Raw genomic sequence first — 25717 nt, forward strand, 5'->3', positions numbered from 1 at the left:
CATCCACGTATTTCAAACATATAAGAAATTCACATACCATGCACAGCATTTATATTCATACTCCAAAAAATGATGTATAGGCCTACTGTTTCAAACAAATAGGTTTCTTTTCCATCTCCCAACTCCAAATTTGAATGTACATGTCTGTCAACACCAGAGGGCGCTCTTGTACAAAAGTAAAAAAACATGTTGAACGAAGTAAACAGTTTTTTGTAAAACCACCATGAATAGCATGTCCTAAGAGCACAAGTTGTTCTCGCTGCCCCAGGACGGATAGAGATGATGATCATACATTAAAAAATCTTTCCTGTTATCAATGACACATGAAAGTAATGTGCGGTTGGCTCAAACGACTTTTATAAGATTGCAGCATTTTTCCCATCTCTCTCTGAATCTAAAGACAACCGTGTGCTTTAAGTGCAAAAATACCACATGCCACCTACAGCATTCATGACCACCCGCCTGCTATGGCTTTGAGCCAGTGGTTTGTGGCCTCTGTGTATTGTTTATAAGAGTCTATTGATAACATCTGATGCCGACTGTTCCAGTAAATCCACTGAACAAAATTATAAAGCAACACTTGTTTTTGCCCCGATTTTTCATGAGCTGAACTTAAAGATCTAAGACTTTTTCTATGTACACAAAATGCCCATTTCTCTCAAGTATTCCACCTGTCGGATCTTGCGGCGCCGCATCAAGTAGAACAAACCTAATCCATGCACCTCACAGGTGTGTCATATCAAGATCTGATTATACAGCATGAATATTGCCCAGCTGTGCCCACAATAAAAGGCCTCTTTAAAATGTGCAGTTCTATCACACAGCACAATGCCACAGATCTCGCAAGTTTTGAGCAATTGGCATGCTGACTGCAGGAATGTCCACCCGAGCTGTTGCCCGTGAATTGAATGTTCATTTCTGTTGCATAAGGCGTTTCAGAGAATTTGACAGTACATCCAAACAGGCTCACCAGCGCAGACCACGTCTAACCAAACCAGCCCAGGACCTCCACATCCAGCATCTTCACCTCCATGATGGTTTAAGACCAGCCACCCGGACAGCTGCTGCAACAATCGGTTTGCATAACCAAAGAATTTCTGCACAAACTGTCAGAAACCGTCTCAGTGAAGCTCATTTGCATGCTCATCGTCCTCATCGGGGTCTATACCTGACTACAGTTCTTCGCCGTAACCGACTTGTGGGGGCAAGTGCTCCCATTCGATGGCGTGTGGCACTATGGAGAGGTGTTTTCCCTGCACAGATGAATGCCGGTTTTCACTGTACAGGGCAGACATGGTGTCATGTGGGTGAGCGGTTTGCTGATTTCAGCGTTGCGGATCGAGTGGCCCATGGTGTGGGCAGGCATATGTTTTGGACACAGGTGCATTTTAATAATGGCATTTTGAATGCACAGAGATACGGTGCCGAGATCCTGAGGCCCATTGTTGTGCCATTCATCCACGAGCATCCCCTCATGTTGCAGCATGATCATGTTAGGGATCCTCTGGATCGGCGTATACAACAGGTTGTTTCAGTTCCTGCCAATATCCAGCAACTTCGCACAGCTATTGAAGAGGAGCGGACCAACATTCCACAGGCAACAATCAACAACCTGATCAAATACACGAAGGAGATGTGTGGCACCGCGTGAGGCAAATGATGGTCACGCCAGATACTGACTGGTTTTCGGATCCCCCGGACCCCCAACACAGTAATCCTGCACATTTTAGAGAGGCCTTTTATTGTGACCAGCCTAAGGCACACCTGTGCAATAATCATGCTGTATAATCAGATCTTGATATGCCACAACTGTCTCGGCAAAGGAGAAGTGCTCACTAACACAGATTTGTGAACAATATTTGAGAGAAATGGGCCTTTTGTGTACATAGAAAAAGTCTTAGATCTTTGAGTTCAGCTCATGAAAATTGGGGCGAAAACAAAAGAAAAAAATGAAGGGAAAAAAGTACACTAACCCTCTCTCTTCTCTCAACAGGTAGTGGTCTAGCTTTTGTTGAAACTTGTAACTATGTATAAGCACCTATTGTACTATCGCTCTTTTATGACATATTGCTTATTGCTCCCTGAACTCTTTGTAAGTCGCTTTGATAAAAGCGTCTGCTAAATCTAAATTTAAAAGTGTTTGTGGGTCACTCAATGTGCCTTCTGACACTTTATCCAGCAGTGGTTCTATGTTTCGTAATTCACTTTTTTATACTTTAAAACTGCATAGAAGTCGTGTTGTAAGTTTTGACACCGTAACCGTATTGTAACTGACACATTTGACTGATCTGATGTGTTACAGGTTTAACAGGCTCAAGCGCTCTGAAAAGCACGGCAGTGTTTGTGGTGACCCTCATTAACGCCCGAGGCCGTGCCATAACAGCCTACGCTATGAAACTCACGACTCCAGCATGAGAGGGAAAACAGGAGGTGACAGTGGGGGTAAACCGGAGGAGGTGCTATAATTTGAAAAGGCAGTTGTTTATTGTTGAAGAGCATGTATTTATTTCATGCCACCGCAAATTGTGGCTTAGGGCAGAGCCGGGACTCGTGGGTAATTACAGAGTTGGAGGCAGCGCCCCACCACAGCACGTCTCTTAAGAGCTTGTGCCTGCCCTACACAGACTGTACACACGCTGAAGTCAATGAGGATTGTGATATCTAGAGCCATTGTACACACATCAGCCATTGTTGAAGATGCTTCTCATGATGATTGTGTTACCTGTACTTTGAAATGAGCACATTTACGCCTCTAGTTTAGATGTTTAAGATCATAGAAACCTTTTGATTGAATTGTGGGAAATTATTTGGAGGATCTATTGACATGACATAAAATAACATAACATAACATAACAAACGATTTTATTTCGGTCCTCAGACTCCTCACAGATAATCACTCATAAAAATAAAGCTATACATAAGAACCGAAAAAGGTGTAGGCTGAAGCCTCTTCTTGTTAAGCGTACCCTTTAGACATCATTATCAATCAATTTAGCATAATTTTCCCACTGGTATTAATTAATACAAGACAAGAGAAAAAAAAATGAATAAAACAACATGGTACACATTTCAGATACTATAATAAGTACATATAGAAAAAACGTTATACACATTGAATTAAACAATTATTTACCACCTTATTTTTAAACATTTTCTTGAATTTATAAAGTGAATTACACAATTTTAGATCCTTATGCAAATTATTCCATTGACAGAAATGCAATGTAATATGCAATGTAAGATGTCTTCAAAGGTGTAGAAAGACCTTACATAATAAAGCATGTTTTGACTCGCCCCTTGCAACATGTTGTTTCTTCAGTAGCCCTAAATGGACAAACTGCTCTCAGAGCGTATTTCGTAAATACGTTATCTCGGCAAAGAAGTGAACATGTGTCGACGTCTTCGTTCTGTGTCAGCCACCGTAGTGCTTCAAGTAGGGGTTAACGGTGGAGTTGGCCGATGGTTGCAATTCACAAATTCACCGCTAGATGCCACTAAGTTTCATACACTGGATATTTGTTTTGTGGCCTAATGTAGACGTTTCAGCAGTTTGTGGCCCAAACTTAACTTCCAAGCAGACCTCTGCAAAGAATCTACAACTGTTTAGTTGTTTCAGTTTATTTTTATACAATTAATATACAATAAAATATTACTATCATTTAATATAACTACAAAATAAAATGTTATATTATAACCAAACACAGGCCGGAAGTTAACCTCGGAACAGGCTTGTGCTCTATAAATGCCTGTAACAATTTCTTTATAAAAAATAGTATAATATTTTATATTATAAATTTTTTGTAGGGAGGAGTTGTAATGGATAGAATGCTCTTCAATACTATTTTAAACATTTCCCATAATGCACCCCATGAAATTTACTGTGAAAGCGGAGTATGTTATGTATATTCTATCTAGGCCAAATTGCAACTTAAAAAAATTAAATATACATTTTATTTATAAATATTTCCATTCATTTAAAAGCTTTGTAGACTTAATTTGTTCACGTTATTATACTAAAGCATGTGTAGGTATAAAGAAAAATAAGTGGGTAGTGTACTGTTGGCTATGCCACACACAAAACATATATACATTAGGCGAATGTGTTACTTTGGCATTCCTGTTGGTTTTGGGTGCTGAATGTATATTTCTGGCTCTTTCTCTCCCTTCTCAGTCATCTGGAAGGATTTCTCTTTGATTAACTGCTTTAACGGGACCCCCACTTCCCGTCCTGGTTTACCCAGTGGGAGGAACCTGCATTCAAGCACACAGTCACACTAACTTTGACACAAACGTGAGTAAATTGCCAGTTTTTAATTGACAGCAAAAACATGTGACTGGACGTTATGCAATTACGAAAGCTGTTATATATTTCCTCGTGTTGGTAAAGCATTTTCTCCCAGGCGTTTTATATTTTCCACTCGTTTGTTTCTGAATTGGCGAGTGGGAGTTACAGGGTTACGGTAATTGTTGTTGAGCTGCGGCCCACCTTCATAGACAGTGAGGGGATTTGATTGCTCGAAATATGCCAGCGGATCTATTACGGTTCTTCTGAGGTTTCATCAAACCAACACTCTCAACAAAATGTGCTAATTCTGTCACAACCTTTTCTCTCATGAGGCTCACACACATGTAAACATTACATAAAGTAAAAAATAAAAGCAAAGCTTTTTATCTTTAGAATGACCAGAACCAGTGAAGAACTCAATAAAAGACTATATAGATGAGGTAGAATGCCAGTCCAGAGATGTTTTAGACAATCCTTACTGTGGTTAAACGAAAGGGATGTCTTGCTTTTTTGGGAGTGAGGTTTGTGGTCGCCTCAGTAAAGAAACATCTACTATGTGGTTATGTTTCTTCTTTTAGTTACTTGGAATTTGGACATATGGAGTTATTCAGGACTCAAGATCTTCCTCTCGGTCACGTTTCAAGGCTGCTCACTCGGAGTTGTGTAACTGTGTGTGTGCGCTTTACCTTTGTTATGTCTACAATCTGTGTTATATGAAAATGATTTGACACAACTTACTGCACTGATGAAAAACTTAAGAAGAAACAAACTGCTGTGTAATGTAAGAAATATTGAAGGAAAATATAAATAGTATTACAATGAATATTTGTTCAGTGTAAATCTTTGTCCATAAAGAACTTCTACAAAATTTTGATTTAAGGAATTTCATTTATGTTGTTCTCTTCGGTTCTGCATTAACATTTGTTGATAATTAGCTAAAATATTAACAATTCGGTTGGAAAGGCATCTATATGAACATTAAGACAAAGACGGACAGCTGTGGGAGGGATGTAGAAGTGATGGAGAGAGAGAGAGTGAGGGAGGGAGAGAGAGAGAGAGAGAGAGAGAGAGTGAGGGACTGACTTACTGTAGGTTCAACTCTTTCATTCACTTTCCTCTGTGACTGACTTGACTTACGTGTGGCTGCCATCAGGTGAGTGAAATTTGGACTTTCAATTTTTTTGTGCCTCAGCATAACACTTTTTTTTTATCTCAGGGTCACCGTGCATGACTTCTGCTTTAGTTGCTTTTGCTTTTGGTGTTTTCACCCTAAAAGGGCCGTTGCTGAATGAATTTATCTGACATACAAAGTTTGCGTTTCTAATGTCTAAAAGTTGACCAAATAATAGCTTTGTTGTTAGGATGGCACATATTGGATAGGGTTTTACACTGCTTTGTATGTCAACCTAGAACATATAACTTTTCTAACATCATTTGTCAAGTAAACAAAAAATAAGTGATTTTTGTTACATTTTGATTGAAAAAAAGATGATAATGCAGATTGTCTATAATGTCACAACGTATGTTGGGTTTCCTTCAGCAAAATGTATTTGCGTAATAAAATATCTTTCCCACATTGAATATGTCCTGCTCCAGTTTGTCCCAAGCTTCAGAAATCTCATGACCCCCAATTAACTGCACATAAGCTAGTTTATATGATTTAGGTTAACGTAAAGCGTCACTGTATAATTCTGCATCCTCCTGTATGATAAAAGTCAATTTTGGTAACTGGGCCGATCTTGTTTTATGTTCCAGAAGCCTCACCTGTGCGCGATCATGAATCCGGCCATCTGCTCCCCGTGTGTGCTGCTTCTCGCGCTTCTCTTCGTGTGTGCGCACTCGCGTCCAGGGTCGCCAGGCCGGTCAGCGCGCGCTCCAGCGGCCATGGTTCGCCTGGCAGGAATCGGCAACAGGGAAAACGAAGGAAGGGTGGAGGTCTTGCACAACGGGACATGGGGCACCATATGTGACGACGAGGTCGATATTAAACTGGCTAATGTAGTGTGTAGGGAACTTGGATTCCAAAGTGGCATAACGTGGGCGCATAGTGCCCAGTATGGAGAAGGAGAGGGTGAGTGGATTACCAAATTACAACATTTAATAAAATCACAGTGGCTCTGCATTTTGGACTTCTTATAGGGATTGTTCATCTAAAATTAACTTTTTTTATTATTTAAATGCCCTTGCTTTTTCAACATGGGGGTGAGGAAATGGTTACGAAGAGTTAGATAACGATTTCTTAGCAGTGCATGTGCAGAGAGCTACTGTTCTTTACATCGTCCAGAATCACTCCCTGTAATTTCACTTTAAGGCAGCTATAAAGACAGCCACTAACCCGAAGTATGTATAACACTTAGTTGGCAAGACAACACTGTCATTAAACCAAAAACAAGCCCTTCAGACAGCTCTGTTGTAACGCTTGCGAGCGGGTGACAGCTCTTTCCCATTTTCTTGAAATGTAGAATTGTGTTGTTTGTAGCCTTCTGCTTCATACTTACGCATATCATTTCTTGAGGAAAAAAGTGCTGGTGGTAACTGCTTTTAATGGTCTCCCTTGACACATACACACATAATTATCATGCATTTATAACCGCACAACATCTGTTACAGGCCCGATTTGGATGGATAATGTGAGGTGTGTTGGGACAGAGGTTACTCTGAACGACTGCAAGTCGAACGGGTGGGGTGTGCACGACTGCAAGCACTCTGAGGACCTAGGGGTGGTCTGTAGTCCAGAGAGAAGGTTGGACCAAGTGCATCCCGGAGTGTCCAGAAGAGGGCACTCCATTGCTCTGCGACCAAACGCGGTCACCACAAACCGTTGGCAGGACATTTACTCCAGTTCAAGGTCACCCGCACCACAGAGACAAGGCAATCGACATTCAGAGGATGGTCAGAGATGGGATCAGTTTTCTAGACCGCAGCTTCAAAATCCTGTAAGCGCCTGGTGACATTGTAGATCTCACTTGTCACACAGTTTTTTTGGGAGCCAGTCAAATAAGTCTAATATGCCATGTGACTTTTTATTAAAAGTCATTGCAACAGACACTCAAATCTATTTTCCAGTGTTAAGAGCTCTTCACAAAAATATGAAATAAATAAAAAAACACTGTCTGTTTTTTTCTCTAGTCAGCCAGAAAGGTGAGGATTGAGGAAGTGCGTCTGCGGCCAGTTCTGATGGCTGCAAAGACCCGTGCCCTTATCACAGAGGGCGTGGTGGAAGTGAAGCATGCTGGGAGATGGAGGCAGGTGTGTGATAAAGGCTGGAGTCTAAACAGCAGCAGGGTCGTGTGTGGAATGCTGGGCTTTCCTGACGCAGAAAAGCCGAACATGAACACTTATAAGTAAGTAAGTTCTGAACTTTCTACTGAATAAACGGTTAAAATAAAAGTGCTTAAAAGGTTCTTCACAGCGATGCCATAAAATGACCATTTTTGGTTCCACAAAGAACCCTTCAGACAAATGTTCTTTAAAGAACCATCTCTTACTTACCTTTTTATAATCTGACGAACCTTTTTTGGCCACAAAGAACCTATTGTGAAACTGAAATGTTCTTCAGATGTTAAAGGTTCTTTATGGAACCAATAGGTTCTTCTATGGTTTGGTCTTGAGGTATCATATTGAAACCCAACATTTTCCACCAAATTCACTGTTATTGGCAAGAACTTGTTCAGTTTTATAATGTCAGGACAGGGTTTCTAAGTCTAAAGCATAGCCAGACTTTGACATGAAGTCCAGACGGCAGGTTGTTCTGGTCAAGAACCACCCACACACTGGAAGAAACCCTCTGACAGACATGTAAAGAGACCAGCCACAGTTTGTTTCCATTCACGTGCCATTTAGAGGCGGGTAAATCTCAAATGTAATCACACAATTATAGACTGGCTTGAAAGTACTTTCGAAATACACTATTAAACATAAAGGTGCTTCATGATGCCTTTTTTTTGTGTAAATGGTTCCATAAAGAACCCTTAACATCTGAAGAAACTTCACAAAATCTACTTCACATTATAAAAAGGTAAGAAAGATGTGGTTCTTTAAAAAACCTGAATGTCTGAATGGTTCTTTGTGGATCCAAAAACTGTTCATATCGTGTTCTATGGCATCGCTTGGAAGAACCATTTTAGCACCTTTATTTTTAAGAGTGTACTAAGGAATTAGTGGTAAATGGGAGAAATAAAAATGTCTGTCTATGTAAAAAGTTTTATTTTATAATTGTGCTAGAATTGACAGTTTACAGTACAATGTCTATAACGATTACACGCTTCAAGAAAAAAGTGAATATGTGTCAAAGATTTGAAGCCCTCAATTTAGCAAGCAGCAAATCCTGAGGAAAAAGTTTGGGAATCTTTGTGACTATCTCTGCATTTGTGATGATGTAACAGCCATGAAAATACCACTCCATAATAGTTTTTTCGAAAAAAGCTTCTTTAAAAATCACTTTTTGGGGAGGATTCATAAATGTTTATCAAGCAGGATTTATTGAGAGGCAGTACAGTATGTAGAGAAGTTCATGTCTGTGCAGGCAGAATGATGTTTGTTTGTGAACATAGGGGGAAGTTAAAAAAGATTGACCCCGTCTATTTGCTAGAATATCACTTTTGTTTCTCTTATCTCCGTTCACCAGGCACCTTTCACAAACCTAAGCACTTAAGCAATGATTAAAAGATCTTTCAAACCTGCTGATACTATCTTCAGCTTTCCCAAAACGAACCGTCTCTTCTCAGCGTCCGGTCTAAGCGAGAAAGTCTAATGTACCGGCTGATTGTTCTTGTAAAGACGCATCAGTTTAAAGCCTTCAAAGTGTCTGTGTTTAGAGAAAGAGCTTCGGGTTTGCTTAATGATTGTCACCATTGACCTTCTATTGCTTTCTCACACAATGTGTTCCACATCAGGAACCTATTTGCGTTTATGTTGTCCAAGGACGTCAACAATTGTACTATTGAAAATGTGAAGATTTTTTTTGGGTTGTTTGTCACCATCATCTGGACATTCTCTAGGTTAATTTAACCACATTTTTTGTGACGTGATCTCTTCTGAAACTAATGGAAACTTTGAAGAGTTCTGCCTCTTTCTCAAAAATACAAATCTGAAAACTATAGATTTTCTCCATTAAATCTCGTTAATAACTAGAATGAATAAATGAGATATTAAAGTAATTTTTCATTCTTATTGGTATCTTAACCATCCCCTGTGATGGCACTGTGAATACCAGTCTACTTTAAAGGTTCTTTGATCGGTGCCACATGCATGCGGAACATATATCTGTTTAATCTTTTGGTCTCTCTTCATAATGTATTTTTATAAAAATAACAGGATTACTACCAGCTTTTCTCTTTTTGTCATTTACTGTTCATCCTGGCTTCTTGGTGACCACTGTGGTTCACTGACCACACTCACAGCAACTATTTCATTCCCGTCATATGAATAAGCTTTGGGTATGTTGAACCATAAGCTTGTTATAAAAAGAACCACTTTAATCTTATGGCTCTGCGGTCCTCAAGCTTTTTTAGTCGTAGGTTTGCTATATGTGCCATATGTCTCTCCTGCTGATGGAGTCTCCGTCCAGCCGCCTATGCCTTTTATACCAGATTTACTTGTTATGTTAAATTGGCTTTGGTCTTTGGTCAATGTCATCTGGCTCCAGGGGACCAGGAAGATGTATTTTGCGCTTATATTTCTCACCGACAGATAAGACCGAAGACAGGCTCCACTTATCTTTAAGTCACAGGACATACGCATGCTTGATTCAACGACACGTAAGTCAGCGAGAAGATGCTGTTTGAAGTTAAATTAGAGCGTGTAGAGCAGCCAGTGGCTTCTGTGGCCGACTTTCTAGGGATTCTCCGTTTGGCTCCTCATCTGTGAGCGGTCCCAGCACCTGACCTCACCGTGTAGTATATGCGTTTTGTACATATTCCAGACTTGGCAGATGTACCAAAGAGCTACTCCTCGCATGCCCACTCAGCGTCTCGGAGATGTCGAGCCGCCCTGCCCTCTCTGGATCCTGCATTGAAGATGCTGTAATTAAACGTTGGGCAGCTCAGAAGATTTCTACGTTTCTGGCGAGTCGGGAAAGACAGATTACAATTATAGCTGCGCCCTTTGGCCGCCGTGTCAGCACAACGCTCCTTCTCTGTCACCAAGAAAATTTAAGGACTTGAAGCCACAATTCACACTCAATTATCCTTTGACTAAGATCGAAATGGTGCGCAGTGTTTTTAAGAAAACGGATTTGGTTCATTTTAAGTGTAAAGTAAGTGCATCATTCAGATCACTTCACTGAGGCAGTAGGCAGTAGACAGAAAATCAGTTTTTATGGTTTTTCAATTTTGACATTTGCTCATTTAAAGCACAACAATCTGCAAATTTAAAGAACATTTACTGATCTTGTTTAGTGTGAGACGTGTTATTACAGCTTATTACACAGCTCATTTCAACGCTTTATTCTGATTGGCCAGTCGCGACATTCAAGGTTGTTATTTTCAATTAAAACTAATAACACCCTGTAACCCGGATGCTGCAAATCATATTTAGAGAGGCACTTTTTTATTACACAATTTATTATAAATAAGTCTTTTAATAACATATATGACTTGCAAATGATAAAACCAATTTGCCTGTTCGTGACGTTGACGTTCGTGACTGAACTAAACGGCTTTTCCTTACGTAAGGTCTGCATTCGGTAAAAATTAGCAAATCAAATATTTCAAATTCACATTTTATGTGCAGTTTTTTTCACGCCCTGTGTTTGAAGCTCCCTGCCATGCGCCTGAGTTACGTCACCGACCAAGGATAAATAGACAATATATCATACAACTATATTAAAATTGCATATAGGCTCTATGCGATATATTCTCTATTTATCGATCATATATAACATTTGAAATTGTTTTTAAAACACGAAATGTTATTTCCTGTTGTTCCACCAGGCTTCAGTTCACGTAACAGTTTGAGAACCACTGTATTAGACAATTAGGAAAACCACTAGCTTCAGTGTACTTTTATAGACAAAGAAGACAAAGATTTATTAAACTAGTTTCTTACCAATAACTAGTTAATAACAAATGTGTTTACTTGTAATATAGTTAAAGTAAAAACACAAAATGTAGTTATTGTGTCCTAATTTTGAACTCAAAGTTCACTACTGATACACTTAAAGAATACTTGAAGGTACACTTTTATAAACCAAAACATGGGCCAGTTTAGTCCCAAGTAGATAAGTACTCTTACAAGTATACTACTAGTACCTCGATATTAGTATATACTTACTACATGAAATATATTTAAAATCCTTGAACTCGCAGTTCACCCAAAATTGAAAATTCTGTTCCAAATCTGTATGGATATCTTTGCTCTGATGAACACAAAGAAAGATATTTGGAAGAATGCTTATAACCAAACAATTCTTAGGAACAGTAGGAACAAACACTTAATAGATGTATTAGGTCTGTTGAACACAAAAGAAGGTATTTTGAAGAATGTAGGACAGCAAACCGTTCCGGGGCACTTTTAACTACCATTGTCATTTTTCCTTCTATGGGAGTATATGTGGGCTAAGACCTGTTCGGTACCAAGCATTCCTCCAAATGCCTTTCTCTGTGTTCATCAGTACAGAAATATTTATATAGATTTGAGGCAACTCAAGTCTTTGGGGTAAACTGCCCCCTTAAGTACTTGAAGTTAACTGCTTAAGTATACTTAGAAAATAATAAGTATACTTCAAGTTCATTTTATTAAGTGATATAATGAATGTTATTCAAATAATGGTTGTTCCATAATGATATTCAAAATGTATCATGGCCTTATTGTTTGACTATAAATGCATGTTTTCTGACAGCTTGTAAGAGTCAATTTGGTGTGTGTGTGTGTGTGTGTGTGTATAGACTAATGCTTAAAACAGTGGCATGATTGTTGTCTCAGACACATACCGGCTCTTTTTCTCTCTATCATTAAGTTTTCTTGGTTCAGCAGTCAAATAAGGGTGGGACTCTCAGACTAATTACACAAGCAGGTATTCAAGTGCCAAAGTCTGTCAGAACAAATGAAAGAAAAACTGTTTTGTTGTCTGAAGAGATGCGTTTAACTAATGTTATCTCCTCCGGTCACCTCAGTCAGTCTAAATCAAACCCGCTACTGTACAATGCCTTCAGAGGGATGAAACTGAAGACTGTATATGTTTTTGAAAGTAAATGTGGAAAGTTCAGGGATTTTCTTTATTCTTCACATATTTACTGTGAAAATGAACGGCTTGACACAAGAGTTGGTGTGGAAATTCACTTAGAAAAGCTGACGTTCTGTAGATGCAGAAAATTACTACAAAGTTACTACGTGTCGGTAGAAACATCCAGAAAATTTTATAAAGCGATTAAAGTGGTAATCCCACACAGAATTTCACTTGAGTTTCTTTTCTCACTCAAATTGCATTCGTGAAGATGGATCCGATATGTACATTGACATATTTGTTTCTATTAAGGACCTATTTAAGTACTCATATCCCGTAGTCCTACTGACCAGGTTATTAGACTATTTAAGACCCTACATAGGATATGCGTTCTAGAGAATAGGATGGATGGATAGTAAAGTCTCTGGATACTAAAAAAACGTTGGTTTAGTCAGTGGTGATGTATGGGTCTGGATGGGATGTTTAGAGAAACCGAACAATGTAGAAAGCACCACAGAGCCACAACGTTAAGACTTTTCAGGGATATCAACCTACGTATGTTTACAGTTAGTTGTCTCTGTATATCAAGTTGTGGTAGGAGAAAGTATTTTACCGTCACAAACGAGACACATTTACTGAGATGATAATGATGTTGATGATGACAGTGATGGTGATATAATGTCTCGCTGTGTTTACAAGTGCATTAGCAGTAGATGTTCTCACAGACAGATGGATGTCTCTCTCTCGGTCTTGGTTTTCCTTGCTGTTTGTTTTTTGGATGTCTTGCTGTTTCTATTCCTGCATGCCATCATTCCTGCCAGTGGAAATATCTGTTTATAGAATCAACATTTTTGAAAGCTCATTCCGTGGTAGGTTAAGTTGAAACATACAAGTGTGTGATTAGGCGTCTGCACCATCTGTTATTATTCTTGTTTAATTTCAAGACAGATGACGCTTTGGGAGTGTAGATTCTGAACTCAACACGGCTTTAACGTAATCCACCCATGTGTTGATGTTTTTACAGTTTAAACACACAGATTTCATCTTTTACATTAAAGACACAAATGATATAGTGCTGAAGGCCTGGAACAAGGAGTTTCACGGTTGCTTATGACAAAACCTCTTAACTCGTTCTCCAAAGTGAAGTGCAATATAATGTGAAACACATTTTTATTATGTTCTTTTTTCTTTTACAGAAAAATATGGGATAAGAAAGTCAAGGATTCAACAACCAGGTAAAGTCACTTTGCTTTTCATTCACTTTCTTTATGGAACGAAACTAAAAAACTAAAATATATTTTAAAAAATTAAAGATATGATACCGTATTTAGATTTTACTCAAACAGTACCTCGCAAACACAACACGATACCAACCCTATGTACATAAGCCTACATCACTGTGTTTAATGTAAATGTACTTTATTTTTCTTTTATGATTTGTTTATGATCTTTGTCTTTGTTTATGAAAACACGATGCCCTTTGTACACTGACACCTGCTTAATTTGTATCACAGACTGAGTCAAATGACTAAGAAGAAGGGATCCTGGGTTGAGAAAGTGCATTGTCTGGGCACAGAACCCAGTCTAGCAGATTGCCACGCTCAGCTGTCTATCCCCAGAAGCCCCGTCCCATGTAAGAATGGCCGACATGTTGTGGCTCGCTGTGTGCCAGGACCCCAGTTCATCCGTATGTCCTCCGGCAGACCCCAGGCCCCTCACCCTGCCGCGGTACATAATAAACATCTTTTATTTTTTTGTATGTATTTAAATAAATGTAACTCTAAAATCTGCTGTGTTTTTGTCTCCTCTCATAGCTGTCGGTGCGTCTAAAAGCAGGCCCACGTCTGGGAGAAGGAAGAGTTGAGGTTCTGAAAGAAGGAAAGTGGGGAACTGTGGTTGACCATCTATGGGATCGTATCTCAGCCAGCGTGGTGTGCAGAGAGCTGGGCTTCGGCACTGCCAAAGAAGCTCTTACTGGGGCATACATGGGGCAAGGTAAGAGGAAGATTAACATTGAGAAGCTTCAAATTGTGTAGAAGGTGAATCATTGTGAAGGGGATTAGATTTACGCTGAGTTAGCCACAATAAAGATTTCCGGAGAAGTCAGATAAGCACCGCTTGCAAATGCTTCTCTAAGAGACCGGTTTCAACACAGAGGCGATGTGCGAAACGCTCACATTCAATCTTCCGCTACAAAACATACGTTCCTCGGTAGCGACGATGTAGAAAAAACTTTCCCTGAACCTTCTGTGATTCTCGGTTGAGTTCAGATCGGCACTGTGCGTGAGTTTAGTTTGGCTGAGAGAGGAGACACGCTGCCCATCAGATCTGTGTTTGTCCAGTCTGAAAGGACGGGGTAATTGCACAGCCAAAGAAAAGCGATGACAGTAGCAATTTACTGGACACTTTACAAAAACACAGACACAGCGATTGTTACTCTTTACATTTGGAAACCAAACAGGAAGTCAGTGTTACACATTCAAAGAAGTGAAGGAAGACGTATTGTGGAATAAAAGATCAGGGCTTCTCCAAAAACCCTTCAGCATTCACATTACAAAAAAATGGGTTGAACTGTACCAGCAGGAAGATCCAAATTTAACTTTTTGCCAAGAAAATGCAGGACAAAAATACTTCTTTCCAGCCATAAAGAATGTATAGATTTGACGTTACGACTGAGAGTATTCATTGTGGCTTCATTGTGGTTGTGTCATTTGTGATATGTCTCATGAAACATCTGTCCCGAACATGACGTGACTTTGTTCCTCATATATTCGCTTAATCAGCTCATCAATTCATCTTCAGCCGTCAGATAGATTAACTGCTTTTGTTCTCTGTAAATGTCATTCGGTTTATTAGGCAGTATTGTTAAAGTCCTTCTCTAGCTACGTTTTAGATTTTACACAGTTTGGCATCGGAGGAGGCAAAGCTTAGTGCAATCTCCATAGCTTTAGGCACTTTATTGTCACGTGTAATTTTCCTGGCACAGCCGAGGCCACATAAACATATACCGAGTGAAAATGAGGCCGAAATGAGCATTTTGATGACAGAAGAGAGCTGGACAGTTAAAAAGGACTGTGGTTCTTTTTTTTGGATGTTATTCTAAATAATAGTCTGTATAGCTTGCATTGCACTGCTTTATAAACATAAAAATGCACTACTGTGAAAAAGAAAAAAGGTTTAACCAGACGTGTTATGCAACTTGCTCAAGCTGTGTGATAAAGTGAATTTTCTTAAGGGACAATGTAGCGTAAAGCAACATATACGGTTGAAGCATCATCTAAGCCTGACCTCCCAGTTAGATGAAAGTAAAACTATCTCGTTTTACATAACTTCATGTCTTATGCCATATCACTAAGAAACACCCCAGTGAAGCCAAATAGACAATGTTCTCTCTCGTTTTACACCCACACTTTCTTTTTACGCAGATATCCATCACACACAATATTTGGAAGTAAAAAAAATCTTCATGCAGAGCGTACGGTTCTTCCACGGATGTTGGCAGTAATATTTCTTATATAGTCTTTTAATCTGCTCCTAAAATAGGGATCATAGTCATCCCATGAAAGAAAAACACCATTAATGCTGAATATATACGTAGTTTAATTCTAGTGGGGAGAAAATGTCCATTTTCCGTAAACCACAGTCTAGTGAAACGGTTTTGCGCAGTCACTCCCTTTCCATTGGCCACTGTTGGACTACTTAATCTTTGCTTTCATTTTCATGTTACCCACTGGCCTTTTTCAGCATGTGATGGAAATGTTGTCTTTAATTTGATAGTTTTCACTTTACCATGTTTCTCTTATTAATTCCAAAATTATACACGCAAATGTTTTGTCTATCTGTCCATTGGTGTGTTTGTGTATGTTTTTTATGCAAGTATTTGGATATGTTTTCTCCATCATTCAGATTCAGTTTGATCAATACAGTTTTGCAGCTGACGGATGGTTAAACTTGCGTATGGTAACCGCCAAACTTGAATACATACATCCTTGATTATATGTAATTTTCTCTGTGGACATATCCAGTTTAAATGTCGCATTCTGCCCTCCCGAAATGAGGCCAAGGCAACTGCCATGTTTGTTTGCAGGGTCTATCATTTTTGTTTCAGAAATAAATCATTTTGGTTGGGTAGAAAATGATCCATTTGATCGGAAGGCTGTTTGCTCTGTATTTTATTCCATGCCCTGAAGTTCCCTAGAGATGAAGAAAAATCTTATCATTTAATTTAAATTCTGTTTCGGTGTATTTATGCTGTTTAGTGCATTGTACATCCTCATAGGATTCACAGGAGAAATTTAGCAAGCTGATGACGTGATGCCCTCTGGTTTACCAAGTAATTGAGACCAGGTTTTACAATAAAAGTAAAAGTAAAAGAGAGAAATGAACTGTGTCACACCTTTGATTGTGATCTGACTCACGTGTGGCCCTTACAGGTGTGTGCCTGTAAGAGGAGAGGAATGCAGTCTTTGTATAGTCTTTTATAAGCATTGAACATTCGCAAGGCTCCATTTATTATCTTTATATTGCATGAGGGGTAAAATGTGCAGTGAAATGATTCAAATCTGTCTTAAAACATATACGTACTGTATAATGCTTTATAAAAGTAGTTTTAATGTCTCATGAATAATTGTAACTAAGGTTAATACATTATAACACTTATCAATTCATTGTAAAACTTAGCATTTTTCATTTGGTTATAATACCAATGTTGTAGTGGCATATTTTTGGATAGTTTAAAAAACCCCATAAAAAATACATTTGCTTCAAGTTTTAGTTGTTTAGTGTATGTACTGCAAGTAAAGTATTTTTAAGAATACTTTATGTAGTACAGTAAGTATTCTAATATAAATGTTCTAGTAGTATACTTGTTAGTGTACTATTTCAATACTACCTAGGGACAAAAATGACCCACTTTTTAATTTATGAATGCATGCTTGATTATTCGTTATACTGCAATTATACTACACGTGTACAGAACTACAAGTACAGTTAAAAGTATACTCTCTGTAAACTACTAGTTCAACTGTATTTGTAAGTTTGCTAAGTGACCTAAATATCAACCTGTACTTATATTTGATTATATAAATATATAAATTATTAGTTACAATTAAGGTATTAATTATATACTTCAAAGACAGTTAAAGCTATATTTCAAGTATACACACATTAAAATATTAAAAGAGTGCAATTTTAACTTGTATATTTTTGGTAAGTACATAAAAGTGCAAGTGTACTTTCTTATTTTTAGGTTAAAAGACATACTATTAGCACACTTGAAATAACTTTTTTGTCAATTTAAAAGGAAAGACAAATATTGCATCAAATAATATGTTGCTAGGGTGGGATTTGTTAGTATGTTTTAGAACGAAGGTTTAGCAAAGGTGCAGTGTAAAAGTGTCCAGTGTTTTCTATGGGTGAGAGTACTCAGATCGGGCTGGGTGTTTGTTTTTTTTTGTTTTATTTTTGAGACTTTGAACTTGGAAAGCTCCAGTGACATCTACTGATTGTTTGTTTTACAGGAACAGGGCTGATCCATATGAACTCTGTGCAGTGTACAGGCACAGAACGTTCTATTCTAGACTGCTACTTCCAGGAAGTCCCTGCCTGGACATTTAAACACAACCTAGATGCTTCCGTTAGATGCCATGTTCCTAAAACAGGACTGGAGACCACGGTAAGCCTAAAGACCCCTTCTTGCAGGTCAATGGGTTAACACGATTTATAATGTGCCCCAAGCTGTTAAAAACAGTGTCCTAACAAAAATAAGTGGTGTATTATACTGTACAACCATAACCCCGATCTCAAATGGCCAAAAGAAAGGGGTCAGTGTGTTTGTTTTTCTAGTTACATATGACAATAATTTAAGTTATATTTCAAGCATAAGTGAAGAATTATGCATAAATATTTAAGTTATAGGATTGGAAAAAAGTTGGTGGAAAATGTTGGAAAAAACAGGTCCATGCAAGTACTGTTGTCCACAATGCAATATTTTTACAAAGCATCACATCTTTTTAACATATGCAAGATTACTCTATTTTTGAGAGTGTACCCTTGTGCCTCTCACGCATTCCAAGTCACCCAGAAAACATTTATCCCCATTAATATGCCATTAAACCTGCACTTTTAAGTCAAAACCATTAGTTATTTTGCCATGCATCAGTCATGCGAATATCTACACACTTTTCTCTTTTGTGACTTTTGTTTCAGGTGCGGCTTGCAGGGGGCCGGGACACGGGCGAGGGACGCGTGGAGGTGCTCATAGAGGTGGGGGGCAGAAAGCGATGGGGGGCAGTTTGCAGTGAGAACTGGGGAATAAATGAAGCTATGGTGGTGTGCAGGCAGCTGGGCCTTGGGTTCGCTGCGAGTGCCCATCAGGTGAGCCGACTGCAGAATGTTTTCCAGTGATATCACCTGAATATGTCTCTTGTTTTATTTGCTTTGCTTGCCTCAGTGTGTGTGTGTGTGTGTTTGAGAGGTTACCGTGGGTGTGTTAGGGGTGGGATATTTCGGGGGAACATTAGTTTTATACAGGAGTTGTTTTGTGGAAAGGAAGGGTGTGAGAAGTTAACAGTAAACTTTGAATTTAAAGACATAATGACAGAATGCATATACCAGTGCTGTTTTCAGCTATATATTAGGGCAGGAATACTGTTCTTTCACAAGTCTTATTGTACAGTATACAGTACATTTATTGTGAGATACCTTTAATATGTAAAGGTCATATATGCCTCAAATTTGGAGTTTTTGTCCATTTCATTAATTACATTCAGTACAACAAATGTATCATACAAATAATAATAACCACAATAGATTTGAATTCATTAATATTATAAATAAATATATCTAACATATTTATATGATTAGTATCATAAGTATTATAATAATAGAAGTAATAATTTATTGCATAACTTTGTATTGTTATTGTTGTTATTATTAATCACATTACTAATGTTTTTATTATTTTACTCTCAGGACACATATTATTGGCAAGGGGACCCTGCAGCAGAGGAAGTGGTGTTAAGCGGAACTCACTGTGTTGGAACTGAACTCTCCATCCAGCAGTGCCGTCGTAATAGTCACGTCCACTGCCCTCGAGGAGGCGGGGCGAAAGCTGCTGGCGTCACCTGTTCTGAAAGTAAGCTTCCTAAATAAATATTATAATTGTATCTAGACTGATGAATCCTAACTAAACAGTATCCTGTGTTCAGCGGCACCCGACCTTGTTTTGGATGCCCAACTTGTGCAGGAGAGCTCTTACCTGGAGGACAGACCTCTGCACCTGCTCACCTGTGCTCATGAAGAGAACTGTCTTTCCTCCTCTGCCAAACGTATGAACTGGCCATACGGTCACCGGCGCCTTCTGCGCTTCTCCTCCCGAATCATGAACTTGGGCAGAGCCGACTTCCGTCCCCGTGCAACACGCGAGTCTTGGACCTGGCACCAGTGCCACAGGTGAGCTTTGTTGTTCGCATAGTTCGGTCATCTTGCCCCCTAACAAGGGCCCTCTGTCTTTTTTTTAATTTGTTAGCAGCCAGCATCACTCCCTTTTTCCTGTTTTTTCAAAATAATTGCAAAGCCATTCTGCGGGAACAAGGCGCACTGTTGTGGGGGAGTTTTGGGTTCTGCGTGTTCGTGGACCAAACCTGTTTTGTTAATCTCTAAAAACAACACCAGAGAAGTTGGCATTTGAAAGGCGTCCATTCAGGCGAATAGAGTAAACAGACCCGCAAACGCAACCTCGTCAGCATCACAGCAACTTCCTGTTAAGGGTGTTACTGTGGCAGCCAACACCTTGGTGTAGGAGCAGTGAGGTCATTAGGCAGTGGTCCATAGTGACCTTTTGTTCTCCTCAAGTTCACTAGCCGGCTTAAAATGTTAATGAGATCTCAAGTGCCACTTACCAGTGCAAAACTCTGTGAGGCTGTTGGGTGTTTTGAGTGGTTGCTATGGTATTGAGAAACCGTTGCTAAGGTATCGCTAACTTGTTTTAAACTGCAGAGAAGTTGAAAGGTGGTTGTTGTGTCAAATATCATCAAAATTAGGAAAGATATTGATGTACGTCTATCAATATTTTAGTTTTTGCTCTAGAATAAAAAAAGAATAGTATTTTTTTGTTGTCTCCCCAATTAAAATAAGCATGATATGGATAGAACAAGTTGTAGTGCAAAAGTGCAATAAAACCTAGACCTATTGACCAACATTATTTCATTAAATGAAAAGTACTGTAAATGCTGTTTAATGTGATGCAAAGGAGGTCGTGCTACTTCCCTTTGTTGGACACTTTTGTGTCTCTTTCCACACATGTGTTGCTTGCTGTCACCATTTTGATAATGAAGAGTTGCATTTTGCACTGCTTGTGGAATTGCCTGTTGGTGTTCACGCAGTAATCTTAATTTTCAACAATATTCTGTAATTTTGTATCATCAGCAGTCTTCTCTCATATCATAATCTTACCCAGCACTAGCTAAAGAAATCACATTTCAAACATGTGATCTAAAGTATCAGAAATACTATGGTTGTCTTCTCGAATAAAATATCAAGCATTAATATGATTTATTTATTGTATTGTAATTGAGTTTGAAATATTGTTGATTCAGGCATTATCACAGCATTGAAGTTTTCACTCATTACGACCTTCTGACGCTTAACGGAAGCCGCGTGGCCGAAGGACACAAAGCCAGTTTCTGTTTGGAGGACACCTACTGCCCTGAGGGTAAAACACCAGCTACTGAAAATCTTGGTCGACTGCAATTCACCACAGTTCAAATATAAAATGTTTTTTGTTTCTTCATTAGGACTTAACAAACGATTTTCATGTTACAACTATGGAGATCAAGGGATTTCGGTGGGTTGTTGGGACACCTACCGCCACGATATCGACTGTCAGTGGATAGACATCACGGATGTGAGGCCCGGAGACTACATCATGCAGGTACGCTGTTTCCAGGACTCAAATGCACAATTTAAAACCGCTTCGCCAGTTCAGAACGAGTTTATTACAATTCCCCAAATAACATGAAATAGTGGTGGGATTTGTTTAAAGGGTAGATTCTCATTTCAGGATGTCGTTTAGCCACGTTTTCCTCTGTCATTAACTGTAGAACGTCTTAATCATCCAAATCATTGTGGTCTCTGAGATCTCTGGGGCCTCGAGTTTTGCATGCACAACCAACCAATGAAGAAACTGCTTAGGGTCCAATCAAGAGGCCTTTTATACATCCCAGCTGTAAAACATAGGTTGACGTGAAGCTTTATTTTAATTACAACGTACCTTCGTGTCTTGACCATTCTGAAGATTTATTTACACAAAACGTCGCTGTGACAGATTTGCATGTATTTTAGGCATGTTTGCCAGATGCAAATTACAAACCAGCATCAGGGCGAGCTATAAACGGCCCGGCGGAGAGCTCCAGTGATACTCAAAGGTCATAACGTCCTGCTTGTATGTCTCCGTAAAGATGCCAACATGCCAGCCATCTCATTTCAACCTGTTCTAGTTCATAATACAGCAAAAGCAACATTTTCCTGAGTTACTTGTACCAAAAATAACCCGATTGTAAGCATTCCCCATTGGAAGAGCGAAACGTGCTATATCCCTCCATTAGACATGGTCGATTAGATTCAGAGGAGTTCACACCCGCCTGCTGTACCGGCACTTTCTCGCTCAAGCATATGGTCAAACTGGTCTTGTCATTAAAAAAAAAATGCAACGAAAGATAAGTAACACTCAAATTTTTACAGTGCTCGCAAAATAATTACCTTAAGAGCGGCTGCTAAGAAAAAGGTTTTCATTGTATTATGGTAAAAATAATACGGGTGAACAGTTGACTCAGCATTTCAGATTTAGCTTTCAGTGCTTCAGAAGCCCAACAGGCATAATCACATCTGCTTCAATGATTTTCTCCATTTACATAGAATAATGGAAGTCTCTCAAAGACACTTTTGTGCCCATACCCTGCCTAAACTTTTCATAGTTGTAAATGAATATATTGCAATGGTACAAGTGTAATATGGAAGGACGCGTTGACTCATTTTGGTTTGACGAGAAAACTAGAACTGTGAAAGTTTTACAATTCCGTGATAAAATGAAAGAAAACACTATTGTTCCATTTGGCATAGTAAAAGACACCTACAGTTCAGACAGTTCATCTGATTCCTAGAATTAAACCCAAGGCTGTGTCAGTACAGAAGATTGTAAAGTCTCTCCCAGGATGCTTCAAGCTTGTTTTGCTCTAAAATATTACCAGCCGTGTATAAAACAAGAATAATTTTTGTGTGTTTTGTCAGGTTGAGGTCAATCCATCACTGGACATGGCCGAATCCGACTTTATGAACAACGTCATGCGCTGTCGATGCAGATACGATGGCCAGAGAGTTTTCATGTACGGCTGTCACGCAGGTACGAGACCCCATAACAAACCAAAAGACACGCACGTGTTTCAGTGGTCTTTATACCGTGTCTGATTCACGTTTGCTTCACAGGTGACGCCTACAGCGCTGAAACCGAGGATTTATTTGAGCATCAGCGTCAGATCACTAATAACTTCGTCTGAGCCGATCAAAGAGAGGTGAGAGGAGATGATGTTTGTCCAGGGCTCCTTAAAATGCCACAGAAGAGGAAAAGATGATATTAACTGGTCTTAGAACAGTCTACCACCACCACAGAGTGTGAAACATCTTCAACATAGCTAAACTGTTTGGCATTGAATTGTTTGAAAACACCTGAAGGAAAATTAACCTGATGAATAAGAGTTAAGGTTCACACTATCCTAACAAACACAAACAGGGTCAACACTCAAACGGTGTTTGTTGTGGAAGTGTGTATTCACCTTTTCTTTTAGATTAAATAAAGTTGGTAGTTTTATTAAGTGAAATTGTTGTCGGTTTCATTCGACTGGAACACAACATTTGTAGCTCTTGGTACAACGAGACTGTAAGAAAATAACTGTTCTTTTTTTGTCTAAAGAATTATATTTATTCCTGACATGTTATTTTAAAATAAATTCCTCCGTATAATTCATTTTAAACCAAACTTAAGTTTTTTAACTTTTTGTTAAATGTATATTTTACCAAACAAGATAGTACAGATTGATGTGTTTTTGTGCAGACGTCTTTAATATAATTGTATTACCAATATGATTTAAGATTTAAGTTTGTACTTTTTCCAGTTCATTTCAGTTCTTTTGTTTGGGTTATGCACTTTATCGATGGGCCGTCAGTATTCTGGTATTAGGGCCAGTCATTACCCTGTATCAACACACACTTCTGTTTGTTTGTTAATCGTTTTGGTATTCGTACTTCCTTTCCTTTATCGATATATGTTTGTCGATGACTCTCCTGAATTTTTAAGGATAACAAGGGATATTGTATATGCTGAGGATTAATTTATTTAATATTTTAAACTAGTTTTCTAGGTAAGAGTTTTATAAATAAATTAATAAACGCTTGCTATTTGGTTCGAGTGGTTGAATGAGATGTTGCCTTAGTCTAGTGCGTACTTGAAGCTTTAGAAAACTACAGCATTAAGCCTTAATTGTTACAAAGTTGTAAACAGCCCTAAAGAAAAATCTGACTTTGTGCAAAGCAGTGATCTTTAAGAACATATTCTTAAAGCAGTAAACACTTCTTTGCCTATATTGTAATGTTTGCCTATAAATAGTGAACATTATACACTAAAAAAAGTGTTTATTTAAATTATTATTTACATTTGCATCTATTTGCGCAGTACATGACTGATAGTGTGCATGCTATGAACTGATATGTAATTTCTTTCTACTGTTTATCCCAAATTATCATGTTTAAATGTTTTTTCTTGTCCTTTATTTTTATTAAATTTAAATTGTAACCTGTCAGGCTTGATTTCACAAACCATTTTGGCCTTATTGTTTTAGTTATTGGGATAAACCCCTTGAGATGAAACATCTCGTTTTCGAGGGGGGCCCGCAGTACATAATACATAATACACAAACATTACAAACAACAAAACAAAGACTAAGCACGAATACACATGAACACAAAACAAACAAACAAAAACAACAATAATATCCCACAATATCAAATATGGGTTATAAAACAATGACAGATTCAATAATAACATGTACAATCCAATACAAAATTTACTGATAAAACTTGTTTAAAGGTTCTAAATTATATAACAGAACTTATGGGCCCTAAAGACTTTAAAGTTAGTCGATGTTTAGTGCATGGATATTACACCAACTTGCTTTTGCGTGCAGAACCATCTCTTCCTATGACAATACTGTTGATTTGTTTAACTATATACTGTTATGCCATTTTAAAATTTTTGTAATGACATTTTCTGCCCCATATTCGGTGTACTTTTAGTTTGCTACACATGTGTACGTTTAATCTTTTATTTGTCATGTGTTTTAATTTATGGTTTAATACACCATGTTACTGTATGCTTAAATGCGACATAAATTCCAGTTTCAGTCCATGACTTCAAATAACTTTTGATGCTAATTGTGAAGTGTCCTAGGAGTTTTTTAAGATGCAGACGTTACATACATCTTTCAAATGAAATGGTGCGGTTCCCTCAGGGATGGAACGTGTATTCAAGTTCAACTTGACTTGGCCAGCCAGCTACATGGAAAGGCAATACCAAAATCATTCCAGAAAATGCAACTTGATTTAAGACTCTTGTTACTCTCGTGGTGGATGTTAGGGTAATAAGTCAACGCAAACAGCTGATCTTACAGTAAATGTGAATATATGTATTGCTCATCAGGTTTCATTTAGCTATCTGTACTTTGTTTCTTTCCTTATTGTGTCTCACGATTCATTGCACAATGACTCAATCATCAATAAATGTTTGTTTGTAAAAGAGTTTATGCTTCTTGTTTTTTGGAACAAATTTAATGATAAAAGCATTTGTACATTTTGTTATTTTGGAGATGGTGAGCTTAAGTCTGTAAGCTTAAGGCACGATGCTGTCACATTAGCATTTCCTTGTTGTGTAAATGACCAAATACATAAAGAAAATAGTGATAAAATAGTGTCACAGTTTAGACTTATATTGTCCATCGCTGCAAGCAAAAGCTGAAGGTCATAATACACATTTATCACGTCTTTACGACTGCAGTTCACACTCATGAGTCAAAGCACAGTTCAGCTAGACATGCATAATATTTGATCAGCAAAATTGTGTCATTTATATGGGATGATATCGTTTTTTTAGACTTTTGCTTTCCGTTTATTGGGAAACTGGCCCTGCAGTGAAAAGCAATAAAACAAGTCAAGTTTATAGG

The 25717-nt window shown here is 38.4% G+C and overlaps 1 protein-coding gene across 1 annotated transcript; it reads left to right on the forward strand.

Moving 5' to 3' along the window:
- The first annotated feature begins 5394 nt into the window (after positions 1-5394).
- Positions 5395-25289, forward strand: loxl4 (lysyl oxidase-like 4). Its single transcript, XM_079472395.1, has 15 exons — positions 5395-5438; positions 6041-6356; positions 6896-7221; positions 7415-7629; positions 13646-13684; positions 13964-14177; positions 14264-14444; positions 17969-18123; positions 18657-18824; positions 19422-19584; positions 19658-19901; positions 21047-21162; positions 21245-21381; positions 22737-22848; positions 22932-25289. Exons 2-15 carry the CDS (start codon positions 6062-6064, stop codon positions 23000-23002), a joined length of 2436 nt encoding a protein of 811 aa, XP_079328521.1. The 5' UTR covers positions 5395-5438; positions 6041-6061; the 3' UTR covers positions 23003-25289.
- The last annotated feature ends 428 nt before the right edge of the window (positions 25290-25717 follow it).

This window comes from Barbatula barbatula (assembly GCF_947034865.1).
Source record: "Barbatula barbatula genome assembly, chromosome: 14".
Taxonomy (NCBI): domain Eukaryota; kingdom Metazoa; phylum Chordata; class Actinopteri; order Cypriniformes; family Nemacheilidae; genus Barbatula; species Barbatula barbatula.

Bases quoted from the DNA above. Each gene is read 5' to 3' on its own strand.
- loxl4 (XM_079472395.1), top strand. From the start codon at position 6,062: ATGAATCCGGCCATCTGCTCCCCGTGTGTGCTGCTTCTCGCGCTTCTC. The intron at 7,222-7,414 runs GTAAGCGCCTGG...TTTTTTCTCTAG, and splicing joins GACCGCAGCTTCAAAATCCT to TCAGCCAGAAAGGTGAGGAT. The intron at 19,902-21,046 runs GTGAGCTTTGTT...TTGTTGATTCAG, and splicing joins ACCTGGCACCAGTGCCACAG to GCATTATCACAGCATTGAAG.